We start from the raw sequence: 26,325 nt of genomic DNA, 5'->3' as shown, positions 1-26,325 counted from the left end.
GAAGTGACTACTCTGGAGAAGTCTTTCTTTTCTGGGACCAGAGAGAATGGGTGAGGTCAACTTACCATGGTCTGCTCACTTACCATGAGGACAGCAAAGTAAGTGAGGTGATTACAGTGACATAGGACCTGATCTGGGAATACCCGGATGGTCTTGCAGCCTTCAGTGCTCCAGGCCCCCCAACTGGTTTTTCCTGGGTCAAGAAGAGATATAGATGTGTCCAGGATATGAGAAACCATTCAATTCTCAATTCAATTCAACAAACATGTTAGGTACCAAGGATCACTGACTATCAGTTATCCAGGTTCGGGAGTGGAGGGAGGGGAGCAGAGTGGTTTAGCCAATGTAAATATGACACCATAGATTCTTGATTTTAGTGTTCGAAAGGACCTTGGATACAATCTAGTCCAATTCCTTTCTTCTACAGTAGAAAATCAATGCTCAGAGATGTTTAGCATTTTTTTCAATGTCACATAGCTAGAAACACCAAAGTTGAGATTCTTCTTCTGACTCCCATTCCAGTTCTGCCCAAACTAGTCTTTACCTTCACCAGCCCCTCCCTTCAATCAATGTAAACCTGAAGAAGCAAGGCTAGGTTTAAAACAGGTCTGAATATGTCAGAATTAAGAAGGCTTTTTGTAATAAAGATAAAATGAAGTCAAATGGTTGATGGTTAAAGAAGATGTGAATCATGAATATAATGGAATATTACTGTTCCTGGGATAAAGCCATAAAGATACAGAATAGCAAGGACTTATATGAACTGATAAGAAGTGAAGTAATCAGAGTCATGAAACCAATCTATATATGCCTATAATAATGTAAATGGAAAAAACGCCAAGCACCAAAATCTTGAAAATTAATGTTGCTAAATTATGAACAGCAAACAACCCCAAAGAAGATATATATGAGGTGATACTGTCCCCAACAATAGTATCTATCTGTGGGGGGTGGGGGAGAGAATGACGTCCATGGGTGCTACATAAAACACTGTACTTTTTTCATATGTTGTTGTTTTTACTTCTTTATTCCTCCTTCTTTGCTTTCTTACCAAAAGAAAAATCTAATAAGAAATGGTTCTCCAGAAGGGGGAGGAATATGGGAGGAATCTGAATGATGGGAAAAAACAACCTTCAAAAGACATCAATAATACCTATTTTGACAAACAAAAAGCTCAGAGATAGGAGGTTTAAAAAGAGTAAAAAAAACCCACACCAATAGACTTCCTTTCACTACAACCAATACAAGTGCCAAGCTGACTTTCTCACATCTTTAAATAGATTTGAATAATGAAAAACTATTTCCAGCAGTTATAGGTAGCTATGGTTTCCCCCCTCCCCAGAACCACAACACTGTGCAGCCTTGTTCAACCAGTTGTTCATCCTTTGCTGACATCTTCAGCCTCTAATAAACCCCTTAGGATTTTGTCCTTTGTTGAAATTCACCTGCTCCTTCCTTCCAGAAGACACACGTCAAATTATATCTGTCCTGTGTGGGAGGAAAGAAAAGATCAAGTGAGAAGGTCCTGATCAGTTGTCAAAGTCAATGTTAAGGATGAAAAGACTTTCATTTCTCCCCTAACTGAGCTGGATCTGAACTAAGTCTTTGTCTTGAGAGAGAGAGCTCCTTTTATCTACAGAGCTGGACAAATTCCCACATTGTCAAAACCTTGGTTAGAATGTTCTGGGATTAATATAAGCAGGGAAGGTATATTCTATGTAATGTCACAGGAAACCAAGAAGGGAGGAAACATGGAAGCTAGTACCCCTCCATCCATCTCTTAGATATCATCACATCTAAATTCTTCATTCTACAAATGAGGAAACTGAGGTCAAGAGGCTAAAAACCTCCCTATGACCACACAGCTAATAAGTAATAGAAGCAACTTTCAAACTTGAGTGCCCGTCTACAAATTGAGTTCTCTTTAACCATAGAATGTTAAAACTAGAAGAGATCTCAGGGATCAAACATGCTGACTCCCTTATTAGACATGAGAGGAAACTGAGGCCCATAGAAAGGAAATATCTTACCCAAGGTCACATGGTAAATTAGTGGAAGAGTTGGAACAATAGATCTTCTATATTTTCTCATAGAAGGTTCTTCCAATCCCAACTGTTGGTGAGTCCGAGCTACCCACTGGGACCCAAGATTTCTAAGACTGTAAGATACTTTACTTTCTAAAAGTTCTAAGCACTGTCTCAAACCTCACTCCTTTGACTAGCCCCAGACATTGAACAAATATCGAAGGAGTCTTGACTAGCTAAGTTATTTGGGGGGAATGTGACATTATCAAAATGCAGTGGTTTGAAAATAGTTCCAAATATTTTGGTTTTGTAGCAGCAGCTTTCAGAATAGTATGTGTCTATATGTGTGTTTGAGTGTGGATGTGTGGTTCCCCTCTGCTTACCAGGCTTTGATTGTACCAAAATCTGATGTTTATATTCTGCCTCAAACTGGACACATTGTGGTTCACCAAACTGGCTCCTAAGATGTTATTGTTGAGCAGAAGACTTCCATTATCATCCTGCAAAGAAGAGGAAAGACGCAATAGGCAGGAGCAGTGTTCCAGAACCTGCCATTCAAACATGGAAATACGAAATTCCCCACCTGCTTGTCTTCGGGTCAGTTGTTTTCTCCACAAAGCCCCACTTCTCACCCAGGGGATGGGTTAGATAGTGGTTGGGTTTGGGGCTTTCTTTTCTCCTTGATAGGGTCCTCAAGTGCAGTATGGAATCAGGGGAAAGGAGGGTTGGTATAGGAAGGAGCAGAGAGGGCAAAGGCTGACCCACAAAAGATCAAGAATGACCCAAAATGGGACAGGGAGAGTGAGATTTCACACAGGAGAAGACACAGAGGGATCAAGCTGGCACAGAAGAGAAAGGAAGGGTGAGGTTTGTTGCAAAAGGGAATAGGAAAGATTTCCCCCTTTTACTACTATAATTCTTTCATATTAAATCATAGCTACTGGGGTCAAAGCTGGAAGGATAGAGGGAGAGGAATCCCAGACAAAAGGACAGTCCTGAGGAGACTGGGGTGATTCTTCCCACTTTGACTTCCCCAGGGGCTCTAACCTGGAAGAAATACTCCATTTCAAAGTAGGTACAGATCAATCGCAGCTCCTTGGAGCCCTTCCTTGCTTTGCAGGCTTTCTGAGTCAGCTCAGTGGGGAACTGCATGACATGCCTCCTGTGAGCCTAAGGGAGTCCAGAAGAGGTATGAGTATTGGCCAGGCCATTGCAGTAAAGATTTACTGTTTTTGAAGGGACCAACCAAAAATCCAGTCCCTTTAGTGAAACCAAAAGACACTGGAGAACCATTAGAAGAGGCACAGTATCCTTTGGATGAAATAATAAGACTGATGTTTCAGAGTTCAGTGAACCACACAGTAAATTAGACTTGGAACTCCAGAATGGCAAGACAGATGGTAAGGAGGTCTTTCTGTATTCCTCTGAACCAGTCCTGATCCATATAACTTTAGGATCTATAGATAATGAGTCTCCCATTGACTGATTCATCAACAAGTCAATATTATAAACTAAATAGCCTCTGTGGGCAGAGCTATCATTAAGCAAAATGTTAGTCTCCAGGAAGACATGAACCTGGTCAGTGAGAAACTTCTGCTGGGGACTTATATCCTATGACCTTGAGAAACTTTCAGTCTGGATGATGGTCTCATAGGGTCAAGAGATGCAAGGCATCTTAAAATCACCTCACTTCATAGATGAGAAAACTGAAGCTCAGAGAGGTAAGTAGTCACAAATAATACATAAATGGCTGAGCTGAGATTACAACTCAAATTTTCCCATTCCAAATCCAATGTTCTTTCCACCACACAATTCTTTTTCTCTTCATACCATTATATAACATTTCCCACTAAGGACTCAAAGCAGTTTCATATATCTAGATATCTATATTATATATATATATATATATATATATATATATAGTTTAAAAATTTATTAACAACTAGTATTTACATGGTACTTCAAGGTTTGCAAAATACTTTATATATGTTAATATATTTTATCTTCACAAATACCTGAAAGGTAGGTGCTATTATTATAACCATTTTACTAATGAGAAAACTGAGGCACAGAGAACTAAGTATAATAGAGTCATACAGATAATGAGTGTCTGAAAGAGGATTTAAATGTAGGTCTTAGATGTAGTCCACTACCTATCCAACATGATTTCAAACAGAAAGGAGGTCAGATCTATTGGAAGTTGGTCTCAGAATCTTAGTCAGAAGCAAAACTGTCAGGATGATGTCTATGGTATTCTAACCCCTCTCCACCAGCTGTCTGGGGAGGAGAATGTACAGAGTGTGGAAGGAGCTAATGAAGAAGATGCCATGGGGTGGCTAGGTGGTGCAGTGGATAGAGCACCAATCTTGGAGTCAGGAGTACCTGGGTTCAAATCCGGCCTCAGACACTTAATAACAATTACTTAGCTGTGTGGCCTTGGGTAAACCACTTAACCCCATTGCCTTGCAAAAAAAAACCAAAAAACTAAAAGCAAAAAAAAAAATGGAAGATGCCACTGACCTTCTCTAGGTTTACACTGTTGATGGTGAGCCCAGGGAAGTTACAGGTGAGCTTGAAGATGAGAGACTGAATTTTATTGGTCTGGAAAGTGGCAGTATCATCAGAGAAGTTGAACTCTTTCAGTTTAGCTTCCAATAAATGGATTGATCTGGGAAAGAAAGGGGAAGATTATCATGTAAATGGAAGAGAAAGAGAGGGGGCAGGAACCAGAGAGCCCTCAACAAGAGTGGGAAGGGGACAGGAGCCATGAATGAAATGGCTTTATTCACTGCACCATGTGGCTGACATGATTTTATGCAGAGAGGAGAGGCTGTGTCTATGGGTGTTTGGTTTCAGGAGCTCAGTCAGAAGCAAAGAATGTCTATGGAATCCTGATATTTTGACACTTCCTCACAAATTGTTAGGGAACCAAGCATTCACTTCTAAGCCCTAGATTGACCAGTCAGTGCCTAGATTATGAGATAAAGGGAATTTATTAGCCAAATTATTAGAGTAGTGTTGGACCTGGGCTGATAAGACCATTGCGTGTGGATTGTCTAAGGTTCCACCCATGGGGGGTTTTCTCCCCTAAGGGAAAGGGAATAATGGGAAAAGGTCCCTTCTCTCTGTAACTTTAAAAATAATACTTTCTATTCTGAACTGGAAACTACTGAAACAAAAGAATGAAAAAAAAATTGGGAAAGAAGGTGGGTGGGAGCTGACTAGGTGAACCCCAGGATTAAGATCAATGTCATGTCCCTTTCCCTCCCAAACAATTCATTTCTCAAATACTTTTATTACTGTTCCTGAGCAGATAGATCAGAGAACTGAGGTTCATAAAGGTGATGGAACTGGTATAAAAATAGTAAATCATTTCTCTATCACAGCAAGCATATGGGGAAAGAAAGGAAAGAATCAAGTGTTTATTAAACTTCTATTATGTATAGGCACCGTGCTAATCATTTTACAAATATCGCTTTTGATTTGCCATTATTTTAAAGGTGAAGAAACTGAAGCAGAAAGAGGTTAAATGACTTGTCCAAGATCACTAAGGTAGTAAGAATCTGGCACTGGATTTTAACTTCAGTCTTCCTGACTCCAAGCTCAGCTTTTTTCTCTACAGAAGAAGAAAGAAAGATCCAGAAGGGGGTAGGCAAATTGTTCAGGATTAAACCACCAACAATTTTCAGGACTAGGATTCTCAGAGCCCGATTGACCTGGCTTTATGTCCTTCACACTTTTCTCCACATCCAAGTGAGTCAGTCTATCTAGTGTGAGAAAAGAAATATGGTCTTGGAATATAAAGATCATAATTTGAATTCCAGGCCTGACTCTTTTATTAGCTGGGTGATACTAGATTAAGAACCAACATCCTTTCTCTGTGTTTTCATTTGATTATCCATAAAATGAAAATAATGTGATTTATTATTATCTGATGTGGTAGGTGTGAAGAAAATTTTGGGTAAACCTTAAAGCTCAATAGAAATGTCATGAACTAGACTGAGATCTCCTGACTCCCTATCTTAGGAATGTACCCCAAGAAAGAGAAGAAGTAGAAGAGAAATAGCTAGAAAGAGGAGAGGAAAAAGGGTTCTACCCAGCCCCACTTACCCTTGCTTATCTTGAATCCTCCGAGATCTGTTGCTATTTTCTAGACGCTTCATGTAATTCAACAGTTCTTTTTCTTGCTCTGTGATTGCAGGGGATCTAAGATTTGAATTTACCCTCCAGGTTTTCCCCATCTTTCCAGGGCTTAGAATGAACTGGACACTGATGAGAAAACTCATCTTTTTGTCTTTCTTGCTCCCATTCCCTGGTGTGGGTGACCTCTCCTTACATGCATCTAGGGCCTAGCCCTCTGTCCAGGTGCCTGAGGTACCCAAGCCTGCCCTCCCACTAACCTTCTAACTTTCCATGTCCCACAAAAATGTAAATGTATGTACACATGCTTATAGGTACTCACAGGGTCAGAAGATGACTTGGATCTCTTTCTCCAGCTCAGTGGATAAAATCGTAAGCCGGCTTACCTTGGGTAGCCCAGCTCCAATCAGTCAGAAGGCACAGGAACAAGAAGATGCACTTGGGGAGCATCATTGCTCCACGGTCCCTGTGTCACCACCTCACTTATAGACTTCCTGTTTGACTCACATGCCTTAAAGCTGAAAGGGATGTTAGACAACATTAAGACCCAACCTCTCATTTCACACAGGAGAAAACTGACCTACTACCAATTAGGGACATATGTGCTATTTTTTCTTGTTATCAAGTCCTCTTTCTATTTACTATTCAGAGAGCCACAGGATTTCAGAGAGGGAGAGAATGTCAAACCATTATTGATAAAGAATCCCCCCTAAAACATATCTGATGAGTTACCATCCACTCTTTGCTTTAGGCTCCTGAATGAGGGGAACCTACTGCCTTCAGAGGTAGACTATTCCCCCATTGGAAAGATCTAATTGCTAGGAAGATTTTCTGACTTCAAGCCCAAATATTTTTTGAAATGTTCACCCAGTACTTTTGGTTCTGCCTGCCTAGAGCAAACAGAAACAGTCAAATCCCCCATTCAAATGACAGTCTTTCAAATTCTTGAAGACAGGCATTATTTTTCCCCAAGTCTTCTTTTCTCCTGTCTAACCAATTCCATTTCTTTACACTAATTTTTGACTGGCATGAACTTAAGTCTCTCCCCACCCCCCACCCCCAAGCTGTCCTCCTCCAGATGCACTCCCACTTATCAATGTCCTTTCAAAACTATGGTGCTCAGATCTGAACATAGTTCCCCATATGGGTGATATGTCCAGAGTAGATTACTGCAGTCTGTGATTGCATTAGATTTGGGGGGGGGGCTGCCATCTTTCACTGTTGACTCATTTGAACTTGAAGTCTATTATACTCTCCTAGGTCTTTTCCAAAACAGTATATTGTCTAATCATACTTCTTTCATTTTGTCTTCCTTGGTATGAGGCAACTGTATTTTTGAAGACTATGATGATGTGGCACAAGTTCTAGAAGATTCTCCCATGCTGGAAAGGCTCCAAATAATTTTTCAGTGATCAGCAACTGGTTAAGAAGGTGCTCCTTACAATAAAACTGATCATATTCTTTGAACCAGCAATACCAGAACTAGGCTTATATCCAGAAGAAATCATAAAAAAACAGGAAAAGTTCCACATGTTCCAAAATATTCACAATATCTCTTTTTGTAGTGGCAGAGAACTGAAAATTAAGGGGATGCCCATCAATTGGGGAATGGCTATACAAGTTATGGTACATGAATACTATGAAATACTATTGTTCTATAAAAAAACCAAGAATGAGGGGCAGCTAGGTGGTGCAGTGGATACAGCACTGGCCCTGGAGTCAGGAGTACCTGAGTTCAAATCCAACCTCAGATACTTAATAATTACCTAGCTGTGTGGCCTTGGGCAAGCCACTTCACCCTATTTGACTTGCAAAAACCTAAGAACAAAAACAAAAATCAAGAATGGTCAGACTCTAGAGAAATATGGTATGAATTATAGAATCTGATGCTGAGTAAAGGAATCAGAACCAAGAGAAAATTGTACACATCAACAACAGCACTGCGAGTTTAACAACCTTGATGGATGCAGTTCCTCTCAGCAATTCCGAGAGCTAGGACAACCCTAGGAGACTGGCTATGGATAATACTGTCACCCTCGAGGAAGAAAAACAAAACAAAACAAAACCCCAAATCCTATGGAATCTGAATGAACACCACTTTAACTTTTTAAACAATTTTTTCTTATGTATTTCTTTTCCATCTCATGGTTTTCTTTCTTTTCCCTTGAGCCTATTCCCTCATTCCAAAAATGACTAACCTGCAAACATGTTAAACTTAGTGGGTATGTACAATATTTATCTGACTGTTCACCACAGAGGGGAGAGGGCAGGAAGGGAGGGTGGAAGGAAATTTTGTAACTTAAAAATATGCATGTGCATGTGGATGAATGTTGGAAAACTTTCATGACATGTAATAATAAAAATAAAATATCAATTTAAAAATAAGAAAAGAAAATCAAAGGGAAAAATAGGTAGGTGCTCCTTTCCTCTAATGGACTTCAGAAAAAGTGAAAACAGTCTTTGGTGGGGTGAGAGAGAGATGGAGTGGAGATCCTTCCTGGAAGTCTGTGCCTTCCTGTGGATACATGCCTCTCTAATCCAGAGTTTGTCTTTTTCTTAAAGTTTCCTGCCTTCTCAAATTTCCCCAAGGTTAAGAGTTCCCAGGAGAGGAGAGAAGGTAGGATAGGATAGGAATAAGGACCAAGTTGTAAGTGTGGTGGTCTTCTCTGTTAGGGGAGAGAAAAGGAGATTCCTTAGGGGATCCTAGGTCTTCTGAAATAGGGACTGGGCCACCCTGGAAATATATAATGTTTCCTAGGCATAGGAGTTCTCATATCTAATTTCCCCTGGAGGGTTTGCTGATTCAAGGAGACATTTCAGGAAGGACAAAAAAGTAGAGGAAATCCTGTTCCTAAGTCCCCAATTCCAGTAAATTTTTCTTCCTCTGAAACCTTTACCACCCCCAAATGCTTAAATTTTCTCCAGGAGAAGTAAAGTGGATGGTACAGTGAACTTGGGGTTAGGGTATACCTAAAAGTAATGAAGGGTCCCCTTCTCTGCTTACGTGTTTATCTTGAGTCTTGAGATCACCAATTATTGATTGCTGTTATAGAAGGACTGGTGCCTTTGCCTCCTATGAAAGAAGTTAGATTTCAATATCTCAATTACAACTGGGGCACAGAAATACTAGGTTAAGACCAGGGGCATGCTCTTACACTAACCCTAGGGTTCTGTTTATTTTTATGCAAAATGCTGAATAAGATAGACTCCAAGTGTACTCCAGTTTAACCTACCTGTGAGTCTAAAAGAAGTAGACTTCTTTGATTGCTAGTTCATTCTCACCTTCAGGAAGAGTTGAATGAATGACATGAACAAATCACATTTCCTTTCTGGGCTATACCTCTGTAAAATCTAGGAGTTGGATTGATAAGAGGATCCCTAAGTTTTCTGAAGTTATGGGAGGCAGCAGCAGGGAGATGGCTTTAAGCCTTCCTTTATGCCAAAGGCATTTAGTTTAAATGATGTTACTGTCACAGTAACAAGGTGGTCAAAGGAACCTAGAAACTCAGCAAGCAAAAATTCAGTCTCCTTGCTAAATAAACAAGCAAATGAATCATCTTGATTTATGATAAAATTCATTGCAAAACAGTATGATTCAGGAGGACAAAAGATTCCTAGCAATTATTCCCTCAAAAAATTGCAAAACAGAAACACAAACCCACAAAGGATAAAATAATCTTGATATAAAAACCAACTAAACCATTAAAAATAATGTTTGCCCTTCATTTTCAAGAAGACCACAACATCAGAGAGGTGAAACCATGGCAAGCACATGATTTGAGTGAGGAGGTGCTAAATCACCAACCTCACTTTCTCCTCCAGAGCCATCTTCAGATATGAATCAGGACGATTGGTGATAGCTCTGGTTGTGAGACAGTCAAGGTTAAGTGACTTGCCAAGGTCACACAACTAGTAAAGAGTCAAATGTCTAAGGCTGGATTTGAATTTTTGTCCTCCTGATACCAAAGCCAATGCTCTATCTACTGCACCATGTAACTGCTCCTGAAAGCAACCAAACCAGATCTTTCATGGCAGCAGTCATCAGAAAAGACAACAAACAGGTGGAAAATGAAACGATTTTGCCAATTTATTTAATGTAAACTCATCACTAATCTTTGTTCTCTGTGAAGTGAGGTTGTACAACTGAATTTTAAATATCTATGTACTTAGAGAATATAGTTGTTCATGAAACTGGTGTACTTTTGAATTCAGTTAAACAAGCACAAAGTTAAAGGCATTGTTCTATGTTCTGAAAAACTGAGAAATAAAATAAGACAGTCCACAAAGAACTCAAATTTTAAGTAAATAAAAATCATTTTGAGGAGGAAGAGAATACTAACCACAAAATGGAAAGGGTTAGGGCAGGTTTCACCAGAGGAAATGGTACCAGAGATGAACACTGAAAGAAGATGAGGATTCTGAAAGACAGAAATGGGTAGGGAATACATTCCAGTCATTAGGGATGACTTGTGTACATGAATGGAGGTAGGAAATTACCAGTCGTAATGAAAGTGCATGAAAGGCAAGTAATGGGAAATAAGTCAGTCAAGAAGACTAGATTGGATGTGATATATGAAAAGCCTTGACTTGCCAGTCTAAATAATTTGTATTTTATACACGAGGGAACAGAGAATCATGGAAGGTTTTTGAGCAGGATAATGATACCTATGTCTGAGAAAACTTCTTTTGACAACTGTGTGGAGGATGCACTGAAGAGAGGAGAAAATGGGAGATTTTTCTCCCTCCTCATCTCCATTTCCTGACTTTGCTGACTTCCTTCAAATTCTTGTTAAAATTCTATATTCTTCAAAAAAACTTTCCTAATTCCCCCTTATTGCCTTCCCTATGTTAATTATATCCAGTTTATTTTGTATATATCTTAGTTGTTTGTACATAGTTGTTTGCCCCGTTAGAGCTCATTGAAAAGGACTGGTTTTTTCCCTTTTCTTTATATCCCCAATAATGCTTGTTGATTTCTTGATAAGCCTTAAAAACATTCTGAGAAGGGATCTATGTTTTACCAGACTACAAAAGAGGTTAAGAAGTCCTGTCGACTAATTTTCTATAGAATTGGCAAAGTCTCTCCGTTATTCAAATATCAGACATTGGAATTTATTAAGTAATGCTATGCTAAGCACACAGACCTTCCATGATTTTCTATTGCCTAATAAAAGTTCTAATTCCTTGCCTGGAATTCAGGTGCTACTCTATTTTGCCATAGTAGAGTCCCTTCTGGGCACTCTAGGTTCTAAGGAAATTTTCTTCTGCCCCTATACACAAATATACAATGAGTTCTCCTACCTCCTTAACACCTTTGTTCAAGCTCCCCACTCCTAGAATGAGCACACTCACTCACTCAATCAATAAACATATATTATGCACCTACTATGTATTCTAAAGGTATACAAAAAAAGACCTAAAAGCAGTCTTTGTGCTCAAAGATCTTATAATCTTATGGGGGGAAAATAAGCAAAAAAAAGTATACAAAGCAAGATATACATATATATATATATATATATGCATATATATAAATATATATATATATATATATGTATATATGAAATAGAACATAATTGAGGGGGAAGGCATTGGAATGAAGAGGAGTTGGGGAAGATTTCCTGTAGCAAGTGAGAGTTTAGTTGGGAATTGAGGGAGGGCAAGAGTTGAAGTAGAGAAGGGAGGACTTTCCAGGCATAGGGATCAGCCAGAGATAATCTAAGGTGAGCTGTCTTGTTCATGCAACAGTTGAGAGATCAGTTTCATTGAACAAAAGAGTACATTTTGGTCAGAAGACTGGAAAAGTAAGAGGCTGGGTTTGTAGAGCTTTGAATGTCAAATCAAACATTTTGTGTTTAGTCCTGGAAGCTATGGGAGCCTTTGGAGTTAATCAATGGAGGAAAGAGGGTGACTTGAGCTTTAAGAAAATCAGGGTTTTTTTTAGGTTTTTGCAAGGCAAACGGGGTTAAGGGGCTTGTCCAAGGCCACACAGCTAGGTAGTTATTAAGTGTCTGAGGCCGGATTTGAACTCAGGTACTCCTGACTCCAGGGCCAGTACACTATCTACTGTACCACCTAGGTGCCCCAAGACAATCACTTTTGTGATTAAATGGACAATGGATTGGAGTGGGGACAGATTGGGGCAAGCATATCCAATTGCAGGCTACAATGATCTAGCTGTGAGGTGATGAAGTCCTGCTATAGAGGAAAGGTAGTATTAGAAGAGAGAAGGGGGCTTATTCAAGAGATGTTGCAAGGGTGAAATCTGCAGGATTGAATAGGACAGGGGGGAGAGATGAGAGACAGTGGAGAGACTAGGCCTATTGTGAGCCTGAGGGACTGGGAGATTGATGTTGTCCTCTTTGATAAAAGAGAAGGTAGTTGGGGCGGCTAGATGGCATAGTGGATAAAGCACCGGCTCTGGAGTCAGGAAAACCTGGGTTCAAATCCGGTCTCAGACACTTAATAATTACCTAGCTGTGTGGCCTTGGGTAAGCCACTTAACCCCGTTTGCCTTGCAAACCTAAAAAAAAAAGAGAAGGTAGGAGGGAGACAGACTGGGGCTTGGGGAAAGATAATGATATCTGTTTAAGATATCTACTGAACATTCAGTCCAAGATGGCTGAAAGGCCATTAGAGATGTGAGATTGGAGGTTAGTAGAGAAGCTGGGGTGGGATAGGTAAATTTAAGAATCAGCATCAGTATAAACATGATAATTAATCCATGGCAATAATCAATTATAAAAGACTTAACAACTCTGATGAATACAATGATCCTTGACTATTCCAAAAGACTCATGATGAAAAATGCCATCTACCTCTATATAGAGAACTTGGAGATTCAGAATGCTACCAGAATCTTGAATGACTGGCAGTTATGAATAACATGAATCTCAAAGGAAAAGAGATTACTAAGAAATGAAGGAAGGGGGGAAACTCTAAAGGCCAATAGAAAGCGAGGAATATTCCAACTCCATACCTGAAATCAGTAAGCCAAGGAGAATGATAGTGCAGCCAATCAAAGAAAAGATGGCCAGGAATTGCGTTTCATTAAGAGCTTGTAGATGGAAGGTGTGGGAGAGGAAAAAATTTAAAATGAAGGAACATTTGTTGCCTAGAAAACATTTTGGAAGGTAGAATGGAAGGGTTGGAGTAAGGGGAAAACTTTGAGGTGGAAGGGTTGAGAGGGATGAGAATGAGGAACCAAATGATAGGAGGTGCTGAGCGAAATTTGAATGATGCCATACAGGAGTTCATGAATGAAATAGGATATGAAATCTATGACCAGGCATGAAAATTTCCATCACTAAGTGGAGAACAGACACAATAGGTGCAGAAAGGTCTGAAGTCAAAGGGTGGGTTATTCTTTTTTTGTACTGGAGCTTATTTGGGAGAATGGGCTGGCCCACATGTGGTGTGAGAGCAGAAAATCCCTCCTCCTCTTTGTCTTTAATAATCCCCTAAAGAGCAATTTAAATGTCATCTCTTCCAAGAATCCTTCTCTAATGCCCTCTTAGGTGAAAGCTTCCTTCTCTAACCTGGCATAGATTTTGTCTTATACCTCTTTGAAATATCATGTAAGATCATGCATTATTTTTCTGGGTTTCATCCCCTTCCAATAGATTGTAAAAAGTGATATATAGAACACCTGAATATTTGTAAAGCACGGTAAGCTTATTATAGCCTATTAATCATATGCTCATCATATTAGCATAAAGAATATATAATTATATTAGCATATACTACAAAAATAGATTTAGTATATTAATGTATAAATATTTTATATTTTATCTTAATATATGTTATATGTTTATAATATATTTGTAGATAATCTCATTTGATTCTCACAATAGCCCTGGGAGGGAAGTGTTATTGTTAGTCTCATATGTGACTTAGCCGGGGTTACATAGCTAGTGAGCATCTGGGGTAGGATTTGAAATCAAGGCTTTCTGATTGAAGTCCATCAGTCTATTCACTGTGTCACAGAGCAGCCTATCATTTAAATTTTGAGTGCACAGACTACTTTCTATGGACTTTCTCCACCCACAGCACAGCACTGTTCTTACAGTAAGTATTTCATAAATGCTCTTTCTTTTTTTTTTTTAGTTTGTTCATCTATTTTTTCTTTTAAATTTATTAATTTATTTTGAATTTTACAATTTCTCCTCTAATCCCACTTCCCTCCCCCTAACCCTAACCCTAACCCTGCAGAAGGCAGTCTGTTAGTCATTACATTGTTTCCATGGTATACAATGATTGAAGTTGAATGTGATGAGAGAGAAATCATATCCTTAAGGAAAAAAAATAAAATATAAGATAATAAGATAACGGTTTTTGAAAAATAAAGGTAACAGACTTTGGTCTTTGGTTAAACTCCACAATTCTTTCTCTGGAGACAAATGGTATTCTCCATCACATATACCCCAAAATTGTGCCTGATTGTTGCACTGATGAAATGAGCAAGTCCATTAAGGTTGATCATCATCCCTATGTTGCTGTTAGGATGTACAATGTTCTTCTGGTTCTGCTCATCTTGCTCAGCGTCAGTTCATGCAAATCCTTCCAGGTTTCCCTGAATTCCCATCCCTCTTTGTTTCTAATAGAACAATAGTGGTCCATGACATACATATACCACAATTTGTTCAACCATTTCCCAAGTGATGGACTTTCGCTCAATTTCCAATTCTTTGCCACCACAAACAGGGCCACTATGAATATTTTTGTACAAGTGATGCTTTTACCATTTTTCATGATCTCTTCAGGGTATTGACCCAGTAGTGGTATTGCTGGATCAAAGGATATGCACATTTTTGATTCCCTTTGGGTGTAATTCTGAATTGCTCTCCAGAACCAACAGTGTATTAGTGCCCCAGATTTCTCGCATCCTTTCCAACATTTCTGGTCATATTGGCCAGTCTGAAGGTGTGAGATGGCACCTCAGACATGCTTTAATTTGTGTTTCTCTATAAGTAGTCATTTAGAGCAATTTTTCATATGATTATGCATCACTTTGATTTCTTCATCTGTAAATTGCCTTTGCATATCCTTTTACCATTTGTAAATTGGGGAATGGCTTTGTTTTATTTGACTCAGTTCTCTGTATATTTTAGAAATGAGACCTTTGTCAGAAATACTAATTGTAAAAATTGTTTCCTAATTTACCATATTTTCTTTTGATCTTGGTTGCAGTGGTTTTGTATGTGCAAAAGATTTTTAATTTAATGTAATTGAAGTTACTTAGTTCGTTTTTAATGATGCTTCCCATCTCTTCCTTGATCATAAACTGCTTCCCTTTCATAGATCTGACAGGTAAACTATTCCTTGATCTCCTACTTTGTTTATAATATTGCTTTTTATTTCTAAATCCTGTACCCATTTTGATCTTATTTTGGTATTGAGTGTGAGGTGTTGGTTTAATCCAATTTTTTGCCATACTAACTTCCAATTTTCCCAACAGTTTTTATCAAAGAGAGAGTTTTTTACCCCAAAAGATGGACTCTTTGGGTTTATCAAACAGCAGATTACTATAATCCTTTTCTGGTCTTGCACCTAGTATATTCCACTGATCCACCACTGAATTTCTTAGCTAATACCAGACAGTTTTTAGATCTGGTAGGGCTAAAGGCCCTTCTTTTGTACTTTTTTCATTAAATCCTTGGAAATTGCTGACTTTTTATTTCTCCATATGAATTTACTTACAGAGTTTTTTCTAACTCATTAAAGTTATTTTTTTTAATTTTATTTGATAGGGCATGAAATAAGAAGTTTAATTTAGATAGGATTGTCATTTTTATTATATTAGCTTGACCTATCCATGAGCAGTTGATGTTTGCCCAGTTATTTAAGTCTGACTTTATTTGTGTGAGAAGTGTTTTGTAATTGTTTTCAAAAAGTTTCTGAATCTGCCTTGGCAGGTAGAATCCTAAGAATTTTGTAATGTCTGAAGTTACTTTAAATGGAATTTCTCTTTCTAACTCTTGCTGGTGTATCTTGCTAGTCATAGATAGAAATATTGAGGATTTATGAGGGCTTATTTTATATCCTGCAACTTGGTTAAAGTTGTTATTTCTAGTAGTTTTTTAGATGATTTTTTTGGGATTCTCTAGGTAGACCATCATGTAATCTGCAAAGAGTGAGAGTTTTGTCTCTTCCTTCCCAATTCTAATTCCTTCAACTTCTTTTTCTTCTCTTATTGCTGAAGCTAACATTTCTCTTTTGTTGTTGTTTTTAAGTTTTTTCTAGGTAAGGGGGTTAAGTGACTTGTCCAAGCCCACACAGCTAGGTAATTATTAAATGTTTGAGGCTGGATTTGAACTGAGGTACGACTGACTCCAAGGCCAGTGCTCTATCCACTGTGCCACCTAGTTGCCCCGAAGCTAACATTTCTAATATGGTATTAAATAGTAGTGGTGATAATGGGCATCCTTGTTTCACCCTGATCTTATTGGGAATGCCTCTAGCCTATTCCCATTGCATATAATGCTTGTTGATGATTTCAGATAGATACTGCTTATTTTTCTAAGGAATAATTCATTTATTCCCATAATCTCTAGTGTTTTTAGTAGGAATGGGTGATGTATTTTGTCAAAAGCTTTTTCAGCATCTATTGATATGATTATATAATTTCTGATAGGTTTGTTATTGATATCATTAATTATACTAACAGTTTTCCTAATAGTGAACCAACCCTGCATTCCTGCAATAAATCCTACTTGGTCTTAATGTATTATCCTAGTGATAACTTGTTGTAGCCATTTTTTTGTTTAGATTTTTCAAGGCAATGGGGTTAAGTAGCTTGCCCAAGGCAACACAGCTACGTAATTATTAAGTGTCTGAGGTTGAATTTGAACTCAGGTACTCCTGACTCCAAGGCTGGTGCTCTATACACTGCACCACCTACATTTTGCTAAGATTTTATTTAAGATTTTTTCATCTATATTCATCAGGGAGATATATCTATAATTTTCTTTCTCTGTTTTAACTCTTCTGGTTTAGGTATCAGTACTATATTGGTGTCATAGAAAGAGTTAGGCAAAGTTCCATCTTCATCTATTTTTCCAAAGAGTTTACATAGAATTAGAAACAATTGTTCCTTAAATGTTTGACAGAATTCATTGTGAATCCATCTGACCCTATTTTTCCTTAGGGAGTTCAATATTGGCTTGTTGAATTTCTTTTTCTGAGGTAGGGTTCTTGAGGTATTTAATTTCCTCTTCATTTAACCTGGGCAAATTATATTTTTGTAAATATTTGTCCATTTCACTTAGATTATCAAATTTATTGGCATATAGTTGGGAAAAATAATTCTGAATTATTACCTTAATTTCCCCCTTGGTGGTGACTTCATTTTTTTCATTTGTGATACTAGCAATTTGGTTTTCTTCTTCCTTTTTTTAAATAAAATTGATCAGAAGTTTATCAATTTTATTGGTTTTTTCACAAAACCAACTCTTAGTTTTATTTATTAGTTCAATTGCTTTCAATTTTATCAATTTCTCCTTTAATTTTTAGAATTTCTAATTTGATATTTGAGGGTTTTTAAGTTGTTCTTTCTCTAATTTTTTTATGTTTTTATGTTTAGTTCATTGATTTTCTCTTTCTCTAATTTATTCATAATGTATCCCCTGACAGCTGCCTTGGCTGTATCCCATAAGTTTTGGTATGTTGTTTCATTTATTGTCATTATCTAGGTTGAAATCATTAATTCTTTCTGTAATTTCTTGTTTGATCCACTCATTCTTCAAAATGAGGTTATTTAGTTTCCAATTAATTTGGGGTCTATATCTCCCTGGCCCAATATTGCATGTGATTTTTATTGAATTTATGATCTGAGAAAGAGGTATTCACCATTTCCGCCTTTCTGCAATTGATTACTAGGTTTTTATGCCCTAGTACATCACTTTTTTGTGTAATTACCATGTACTGCAGAAAAGAAAGTATATTTCTTTCTATCTCTATTCAATTTCTGCCATAGGTCTATCATGTCTGGGTTTTACCTCCTTAACTTCTTTCTCGTTTATTTTATGATTAGATTTATCTAAATCTGAGTGAGATGTTGAGGTCTCCCACCAGTAGAGTTTTGCTGTCTGTGTCTTCCTGTAACTCCTTCTACTTCTCCTCTAAGAATTTGGATGTTATACCATAGGGTGCATGCATATTGTGTTGAAATTGAAAGTATTGAAATTACTTTATTGTCTATGGAACCTTTTAGGAGGATATAGTTTCCTTCTTTATCCCTTTTTAATGAGATCTATTTTTGCAGATGCTTTGTCTGAGATAAGGATTGCTACTTTGCTTTTTTTGCTTCTTTTCACTTCAGCTGAGGCAAGATACATTTTGCTCCAAACTTTTAGCTTTCCTCTATATGTATCTCTCTGCTTCAAATGAGTTTCTTGTAAGCAGCATAGTGTAAGAATACATGCTTTTTCAATTAAATTAAATAAACCTATTTTGTTTCTGTGAACATTAGACCACCTCCACACTAACTGGACAACCTGAAGCCCATCAAAGAAGCTGACCAGGATACCACCATCTCTTTTGACTTAATTTTCATTGAGAACTAGAAGCTCTACATCCCAAAAGGGATTGGAACCTCCATTTCCTAACGATAAACTCTCTAACTTACAGTGGAGATGAAGGTTAAATTATGAGAAGAGTCATAATGGCCTAAACAGCTATTTGATGCTATTGCAATGATGGTCCAAGAAGAAGGGGAAGCAGTCTGCCAACCCAACCCCATCCTCAACTATGAGCACCTGGATCCCAGGGATCCCCAGGTATCCTTAACTAGAATTAGGGATTGTGTGAATGTAGATGGGGAGAAATGGTATATTTCTCTTCACTAATCCTTAACTGAAATGGAGCATTCCCTTTCCTGACTTCAGACATGATTCTGAGATCTCCATAGGCTTTAAGAGTCCAAGACACAAAAAATGGTGAAAAACCCCTAGACTATGGAGGAAAATGAGCAAGGAAGGATGTGGGGTAAAGTTATGAAAGCCCTTGGAAGAGTCAGTTAAGGAGTAGATTCTTAAGATTTAGAGTGGTAGGTGGCTATCAGAGACCAGAGTTTGACCTTTGCATGTTGTGGAACCTGAAAAGGCAAGTCACTGATCCTTTTTCAGTCTTAGTTTTCTCATCTGTAAGTGATCATAATAGTACCTCTTTAAATGCCATACTTTTGGAAGTACCTTAAATACTATATAAACCTTAAAATGTGAATTTTTAAATGCTATATCAACATTAGCTATCATTATTATTAAGGTACGGAGCTAATTTAGCTATAATCTAGTCATAGGACCATAGTCTGAGTGCTGGAAGGAAGCTAAAGACTACCAATTTTAACCCTTTCATATTACGTATGAGGCAATGACAGCAAAAAAGGTCAAGTGATTTTTCCAAGGTCAAACAAATAAGAAATATCTGGCATACAATCTGAACCCTTGCCCTGATCCCATCCATTACATCATGATATTACTCTAGCCTAAATCTCTAGTTTTACAAAAAAGAAAAATGAAGATGAAGATGGGACTTGTCCACACACATCTAGCTAATAATTTTCAGGGCAGCAATTCAAATCTATATCTCCTGACTCCAAATTTAATTTAACTTATTTAATGTTATTTTCAGCATGTTGTGCTGCCTCCCTTTATGAATACCACCTCCCAGGAAATAGCCAATTAGAAAGGGAACTTCACCTCCAACTTTGCACCAGGGACATTGAGACAAAACAAGAAGTGACTCATCTAAATAGAAACTGTGGTTCCTGCACTTTGGGCAGAATCTAACCACTTATCTTCACTTCCTCGTTGCTTTTGAAGTTTGATTTCTCATCTAGGTTGGAAGCATTTCCTGGCTACCTGACTTCTACAAAAGGCCCAACCTCCACTTCTAAAAGACTTCTTGTGTAGACACCTCCCATTGTTTTCACACTTTATTTTGTAACCCTTACTATCTCACCACACCCCCCCCCCACAAAAAAACAGCCAAGGGAAGAGTATTTTCTGCCTTTAACAGATGAGGACAACTGAAGTCCAAAATGGTTAAGTAAATGTGAGGGCCCACACACTGGCTGCTGTCGATTTGATTCATTGACATTTCTCCCTGAGCCCAGAAGAAAAATAACAAAAATTCCAGTTGACAAGAGGACGTTGTATGGATATGGGTTACAATTAGAGAAATCAGATATGGAAAGGATTTCAGTCCAGTGTCCTCATTTTATAGATGAGGAAATATTAGTGTAGAAAATGTCAGAGTTAGAAGGATCTAAGGAACCATTTGTTCCAAACCCCTTATTTGACACTAGGAAGGAAGCTTGAATTAGAAGACCTGGTTTCTACTCTACCATTAACATCATAGTGTATCAGAGACGTGGTCCTTGATTTCTTCATCTTTCCAATGGAGATCAATAATCAAATCTCATCCTTCTCACCATCTTAGGGGATCATGGAAGTGAGACTACTTTGTCAGACTTGGAGCACAGAGTGAGTACAATCACACCCAATAGTCATAAAGATAAAACCTAAGCCAGCCTCAATGGCACAAGGAAGTCTTTTCTATGACAGGCATTTGGGCAAACAACAAGTCTATATCAATAGCTGAGGTGGGAAGGGAGGATGGTTGGGGAGGGGAGTGTGGTTCTCCTGTCCTGAGGAACTTTTTAGTTAGTTGGGTTAGGGAAATGAAGCCACAAAATCCAGCCAAATGAATAGACTAGAGGACAAATGCTATAAAAATTTTAGGAGTTTACAGTAGATTAGAGTGGATAGGGAAGACTTTCAGAAGAGGTGGGAATCAAAGTCTTTACCTTTCAGTTTGAGTAGGCTTCAGATAACTTACAGTGGCATGGGATTTAAAATTGGAAGAGACATTAGAACGTTTGCACTAGAAAGGGTCCCAAAGCACCAAACATTAGACTAGATCATTCTTCAGAGATACTCATATTTAACCCTGCCTCCTCCCTCATTTTTATAGATGCAGAGCTTGTAAAGTAGAATTTACAGCTCAAATGACTCTAAATCTGTCACTGTAAACCACAGTAGTTGAAGGATGTTACTAAACAAGAGGGTAGCCCATAACTACCTATCAGTAAACCTTACTATCTCACCCTGCCCCTGCCAGCCAGAGCAACTAGAGATACACCAAGGAGTGCCAGCCACTAACTAAGATGGAGTAGAAAAAATGAATGACTTGGGTATCTAGGGAGGAGGACCACCTGGGAAAGAGCATCAAGAGAACCCTCTATCCCCTCTGCCCTGGGACATCACCAAGATCTTGCCAGTCTAGAAAGAGAACTGTAGTGCAGGGAGAGTGGAGGCCAGAAATAGTAGGAAAGAGATTGGAGTCATACTGACCTGAACTTGGGAAAGAATACTGTTTCTCCTTCAAGCACTACGTCTCATCTCCTAGAGTTTCTCAGGAGCAAAAAGGAAGACAATGTATCAGTCGTAGCTGCTCCTCATTTTCTTCAAGCAATATTTACCATCAAATGGAATATCAAATAGAACTCACTTCTCTTTTTGTTTGAAGCATGCAAATGCCCCCCACCCTGAAAGGGGTGGAGTAAAGGGGAAATTAGAGTATCTGTTCCTCCTTCTCCTTTGGTACTGTCATTTCCCATAATCTGATGTGCTTTCACATCATCCCCTCACATTCACACACAGACACACACACACACACATGTATTATATGTGTATGTAGTGGAAAAAATTTTAGGACTTTGGTGGTAGTGAAGAACAGGAAATAAATTGGAAATAAGTTATTGATCATTGGAGGCAATCTTCTTAAAATTGCACATCCTCAATTAAAATGGTCTAGAAATTTGTGGCACACTAGTATACTGAAATGTTATTGTACAATAAAGAATTGATAAATATGAAGAATACATAGAAGTAAGGGAAGATGGATATGAATCATGTAAGTAGAATCAGGAAAACAATGTACAAATGACTAGAATGATATAATGACTGAATAATAAAACAAAACTGAACCCTATATTATATTGTTCAAGTGTGAACCTGAGGAAGAGTTGAGAAAATTAACATTTATTGAAGGAGAGGGAACCCCAGGTATGGAATGTTTGATGTGCTGTCGAAGTCAATGTGTCTTGTGGTTTTGCTGAGTTGGTTACCATTTTTTAAAGATATTTTGGTTATTAGGGAAAGTTCAATAGAAAGTGTTGAAAAGTATATAAAAATGAATATGATATGAAAACAAAAGGCATCAATGTAACGGAAAAAATATAGAGACTAAACTTTGAGTCAGGAAAGAATTGGATTCTCATCCTACCTCTAACTCTTGCTGTGTGAGCATGTGGTCACTTAACCTCTCTGAGATTACTTAACTTTGAGGATAAGTATCCAAGTCATTTGTCCCTGAGTCTTTGTTGCCTCAACTATAAAATGGGGATAATAATATCTGAAGTGCATGTCCTGTGAAATTGAAAGGAGATCGTGGGAAACACTCCACTGGAAATTGGATACATACCACTCTACTAAGACATAGAAGAGATTACCTCTAGTCTCCCCCACTAGATCCCCAAATCCACAGAGAGGTAACCCTGAGTCATCTAGAGATCCTAGAATAAATAAGCTAGACAGGCAAAGATAAAAAGCAATAAATAACAAAGTGGAAATTATTAAATATGTCATTAATAAAATTGAAAATAAAAAGACCTTCAAATGGACAAGCAATTCTAGGAGCTGGTATTTTTAAATCACTAATAAAACAAAGCTAGCTAATCTTATTTAAAAAATATAGAAGGAAATCAAATAATTTAGGAAGAAATAAAGGAAATTGATAAAAAAAATATTGTACACTGAAACTTGTAATTTAGAGAAAATAGCTGATACTTATCAAAAATCCATATTAATAAAAGAAACAAACTATTTAAATTTTTTAAAAGTCAGGGAAAAAAAATTGAACAATCTACAAATTAATTCCAAAGGGAGGAAAACTCTAGAACTAAATAGATTTACAAGTTAATGCTATCAAACATTTAAAGAGCAATTGATTTTAATACTCTGTATGTTGTTTGTGTCAACAAAGCACTCTTCCACTATCTTTCTATAGCACATGTTCCTGATACCTAAACTGGGGAGAGCAAAATCAGAAAAAGAAAAGTACAAATCAATATCCATAATTGACATTTTTGCACACACATTAGCAGGCTTCCTATACATTAGAAAATTATATTAGAACATAATAAAAAGATTATATCTTATAGCCAGCTTGAATTTGTACTAGACTACAGGGTTGATCTAAAATAAGCAAGTTTTCAATTATATTGGACTCTTAGTAACCTCATTTTGGGGTTTTCTTGGTAAAGAGTGATTTGCTATTTCCTGCTCTTGTTCATTTTACAGAAGAGGAACTGAGGTAAAAAAAGGTCAAGTGATTGTAGGTCATATAAGTAGTATATGTCTGAGATGGAATTCAGTCTCATGAAGATCAGAATTCCTGATTCCACAGTCAGTTCTCTATCCACTATGATACTTAGCTAACCTCTAAATAAGGAAGTGTATAAATATAATAAAACATTGTTTAATTGTAAATAATTTTTAAAATTGGTTTGACATTAGATTCTGAAAGACAAAATCCAATATTTGTTTCTTTTAAAAGCTCTAGAAATGCCAGGAAATAGTAGACCTTTCATTATTAAATTATTGAATATTTATCAAAATTCAAGAGCAAACATTATGTGTAATGACAAAAAATTAGAATTCTTTAAAACAATACCAGGGATAAAGGAAGTAGGTCAATTATCACCAATACTATTTAACATAGTATTATAAATGCTACTTATAGCAATAAAATAAGAAAAAGACATTGAAGGAAGTCATGAAACAAACAAAATCATCACTTCCACAGATGATATGATGGTATACTTAAAAAATCCTTGAAAAGCAACTAAAATTAATTAATATAACTAATCACTTCAGTAACGTTGTAGGGTATAAGATAAATTCACATAAATTACCAGCATCTGTCTATAATGGAAACCCCAGTAAAAACATCTAAAAAGAGAAGAAATTCCATTCAAAAATCACTTTAGAATCACAATCAAATATTTGGCAAGGTATATATATATATATATATATATATATATATATATACACACACACACACACACACACACACACACACACACACACTAAGATTCTGAATTAATCTTATATATTTGAATCTAATTATTAAGGTAAGTATTGGAGAAACATTAACTGATTATGAATAAATCAAACTAGCAAGATAAAAATGGAAATATTGTTTAAAATAATTTACTTAGTCCTCTACCAATTAAACTCTCTAAAGAATTTTTTTAGATCTTGGAAAAGTAATAACAAAATTAAAATTCATTTGGAGGAACAAAAGACAAGAATTTCAAGGATAATAATGAAAAAGTGGGAAGGAAGGGAAGGAAGGATCAGATCTCAAACTACATTATAAAGCTGAAAATTCTGAAGACTATTTGGTACTGATTTAAAGAGAGAGAGAGAGAGAGAGAGAAAGAGAGAGAGAGAGAGAGAGAGAGAATGAGAGAGAGAGAAAGAGAGAGATACCTAGCAGTGGAACAGATTGTTATTTGTCTTTTGTTCTCAAAAGGGACCATGACATCAGGAAGGAGATGTGAGTTAGTTATAAGTGAAGCAGGACTGAGGAAAGTCATCAGTTTCAGTCTCTTAATAAATTTATCTGGAAGCAGCTGAGAGATGGTTCCCTTCTAGGTGACTGCACTGAGGCCTATGCTGGACTGGACTCCATTCTTGAGAATTTTGGAAACCACCACAGCTTCCATGGCCCCAGGCACCTTCAGGAACCCAGACACCCCGGGGGGGGGGATGTTTCTGGATATGTCTTTCTTTGCTTTCTCAAAAAATCCTCAAATGGCATCATGAAGAGTTGGACATGACTGAAATGATTCAACAGCAACAAACCCTAGTTACTTGAGAAGAACTTACTATCTGACAAAAACTGCTAGGGAAACAGGACAGCAGGCTTCAATCTGCACTCGAGTGCATCAGTTCTCTGTATGAAAGTGTTTGGCATTCTTTATCCTCACATGCTTAGGGAGTAAAGTCCATGCTCAGTCAGTGCCTATTGCTTGAGTCAAGGACTAGAATTCATTTAACTATTCCCTGCAAATGGTGGGCCCCTCCTTTATTCCCAGTTAGTTTTTTTTTTTTACAACAATCAACATTACTACTAAGGCTCACTACATTTTGGTGATTGTTAGATTTCTCTTGCTTTGATATTCACTTTTACCTTGTTTTCCCCTGGATGGAAATGTTGGAAATACATATTGTCATGTAAAGCAAGGAAAGCTTCCAAGAATACATTGGAGAATTTTTTGTTGTTGTGGGATTTGATACCTTGATGGTAGAAAAACAAGTGGAGAGTCATTGGAGCAAATGGTGAACATGCCCAAGGAAAGCAAAAAGAGCAGACACAAGTGACCAGGAATATAGTAAGATAAATCAAGACTATTACCATCATCATCAAGGGTTTCAGCAATACTCCTGGTTGCATAGTAACCCAATCTTATTAGAACCATGAGTCTTTTAAAAGGAGTTTATTTCCCAAACTACCTTAAAGAAAAATGCCACTGTACACATTTAGAATTGTGACTGAGATATTCTTTTTTGTGGTCTTAGTACTCATTTCTGGGTTTGTTAGATATTTTATGATCTGTTGCTATTCTTTGCCCAAGTGAGTGAGTATGTGACTGTCCAGACATGCATTAGCTTCAAAAATCTGACAGAGTTGGAGTCAAAAAGGAGAATCAGCATTAAAAATCCCCAGGACTTGGAACTGAATCCATAAGAACACAGAATGGGTTGGTATCTCAACCTATAGTTGGGTTAAATTGAATTGGAACTGATGTCTAGTCCTGTCTGTACCACTAACCAGAATTGGACATTTTTTTTCTGCTCAATTTTCTCCTTTTAAAAATAGGATTGCTGAGGGGGAAATGAGTTTGGAAGGAGCTTGGCTTGTTAAAGTCATTTGCAGTTGCAAATCTTATGATGCTATGTCCTGTGTCCTGGATGTGGACAAAAGGCATCCTCCTATCATTGAATATGGCTCTACTGTACAGGTTTTCTTAGGGTTCCACTGATGAGTCCAAAGCCAATGGGCTCATACTGTTCATATTTCATCACCCAAACTC

The 26,325-nt window shown here is 37.5% G+C and overlaps 1 protein-coding gene across 7 annotated transcripts in view; it reads right to left on the bottom strand.

Moving 5' to 3' along the window:
• Positions 1–21,638, bottom strand: part of ADGRG5 (adhesion G protein-coupled receptor G5) — a 28,744-nt gene extending 7,106 nt beyond the window's left edge. The window contains exons 1-10 of one of the 7 annotated variants that reach the window (XM_074198590.1): positions 21,515–21,638; positions 10,505–10,582; positions 9,135–9,237; positions 6,551–6,682; positions 6,135–6,213; positions 4,545–4,692; positions 3,072–3,194; positions 2,408–2,524; positions 1,446–1,488; positions 66–193 (exon numbers count right to left, since the gene is read on the bottom strand). In XM_074198590.1, the coding sequence (XP_074054691.1) occupies positions 66–193; positions 1,446–1,488; positions 2,408–2,524; positions 3,072–3,194; positions 4,545–4,692; positions 6,135–6,213; positions 6,551–6,617 (705 nt within the window). In that variant the 5' untranslated portion in view covers positions 6,618–6,682; positions 9,135–9,237; positions 10,505–10,582; positions 21,515–21,638. The other 6 variants (XM_074198569.1, XM_074198581.1, XM_074198596.1 and 3 more) reach the window with 6 other exon arrangements.
• Positions 21,639–26,325: the final 4,687 nt, after the last annotated feature.

The sequence above is a fragment of the Macrotis lagotis genome, chromosome 1, assembly GCF_037893015.1.
Source record: "Macrotis lagotis isolate mMagLag1 chromosome 1, bilby.v1.9.chrom.fasta, whole genome shotgun sequence".
Lineage (NCBI taxonomy): Eukaryota > Metazoa > Chordata > Mammalia > Peramelemorphia > Peramelidae > Macrotis > Macrotis lagotis.
Note: the sequence above shows the minus strand (reverse complement) of the source record. Positions and strands in the feature narration are given on the sequence as shown.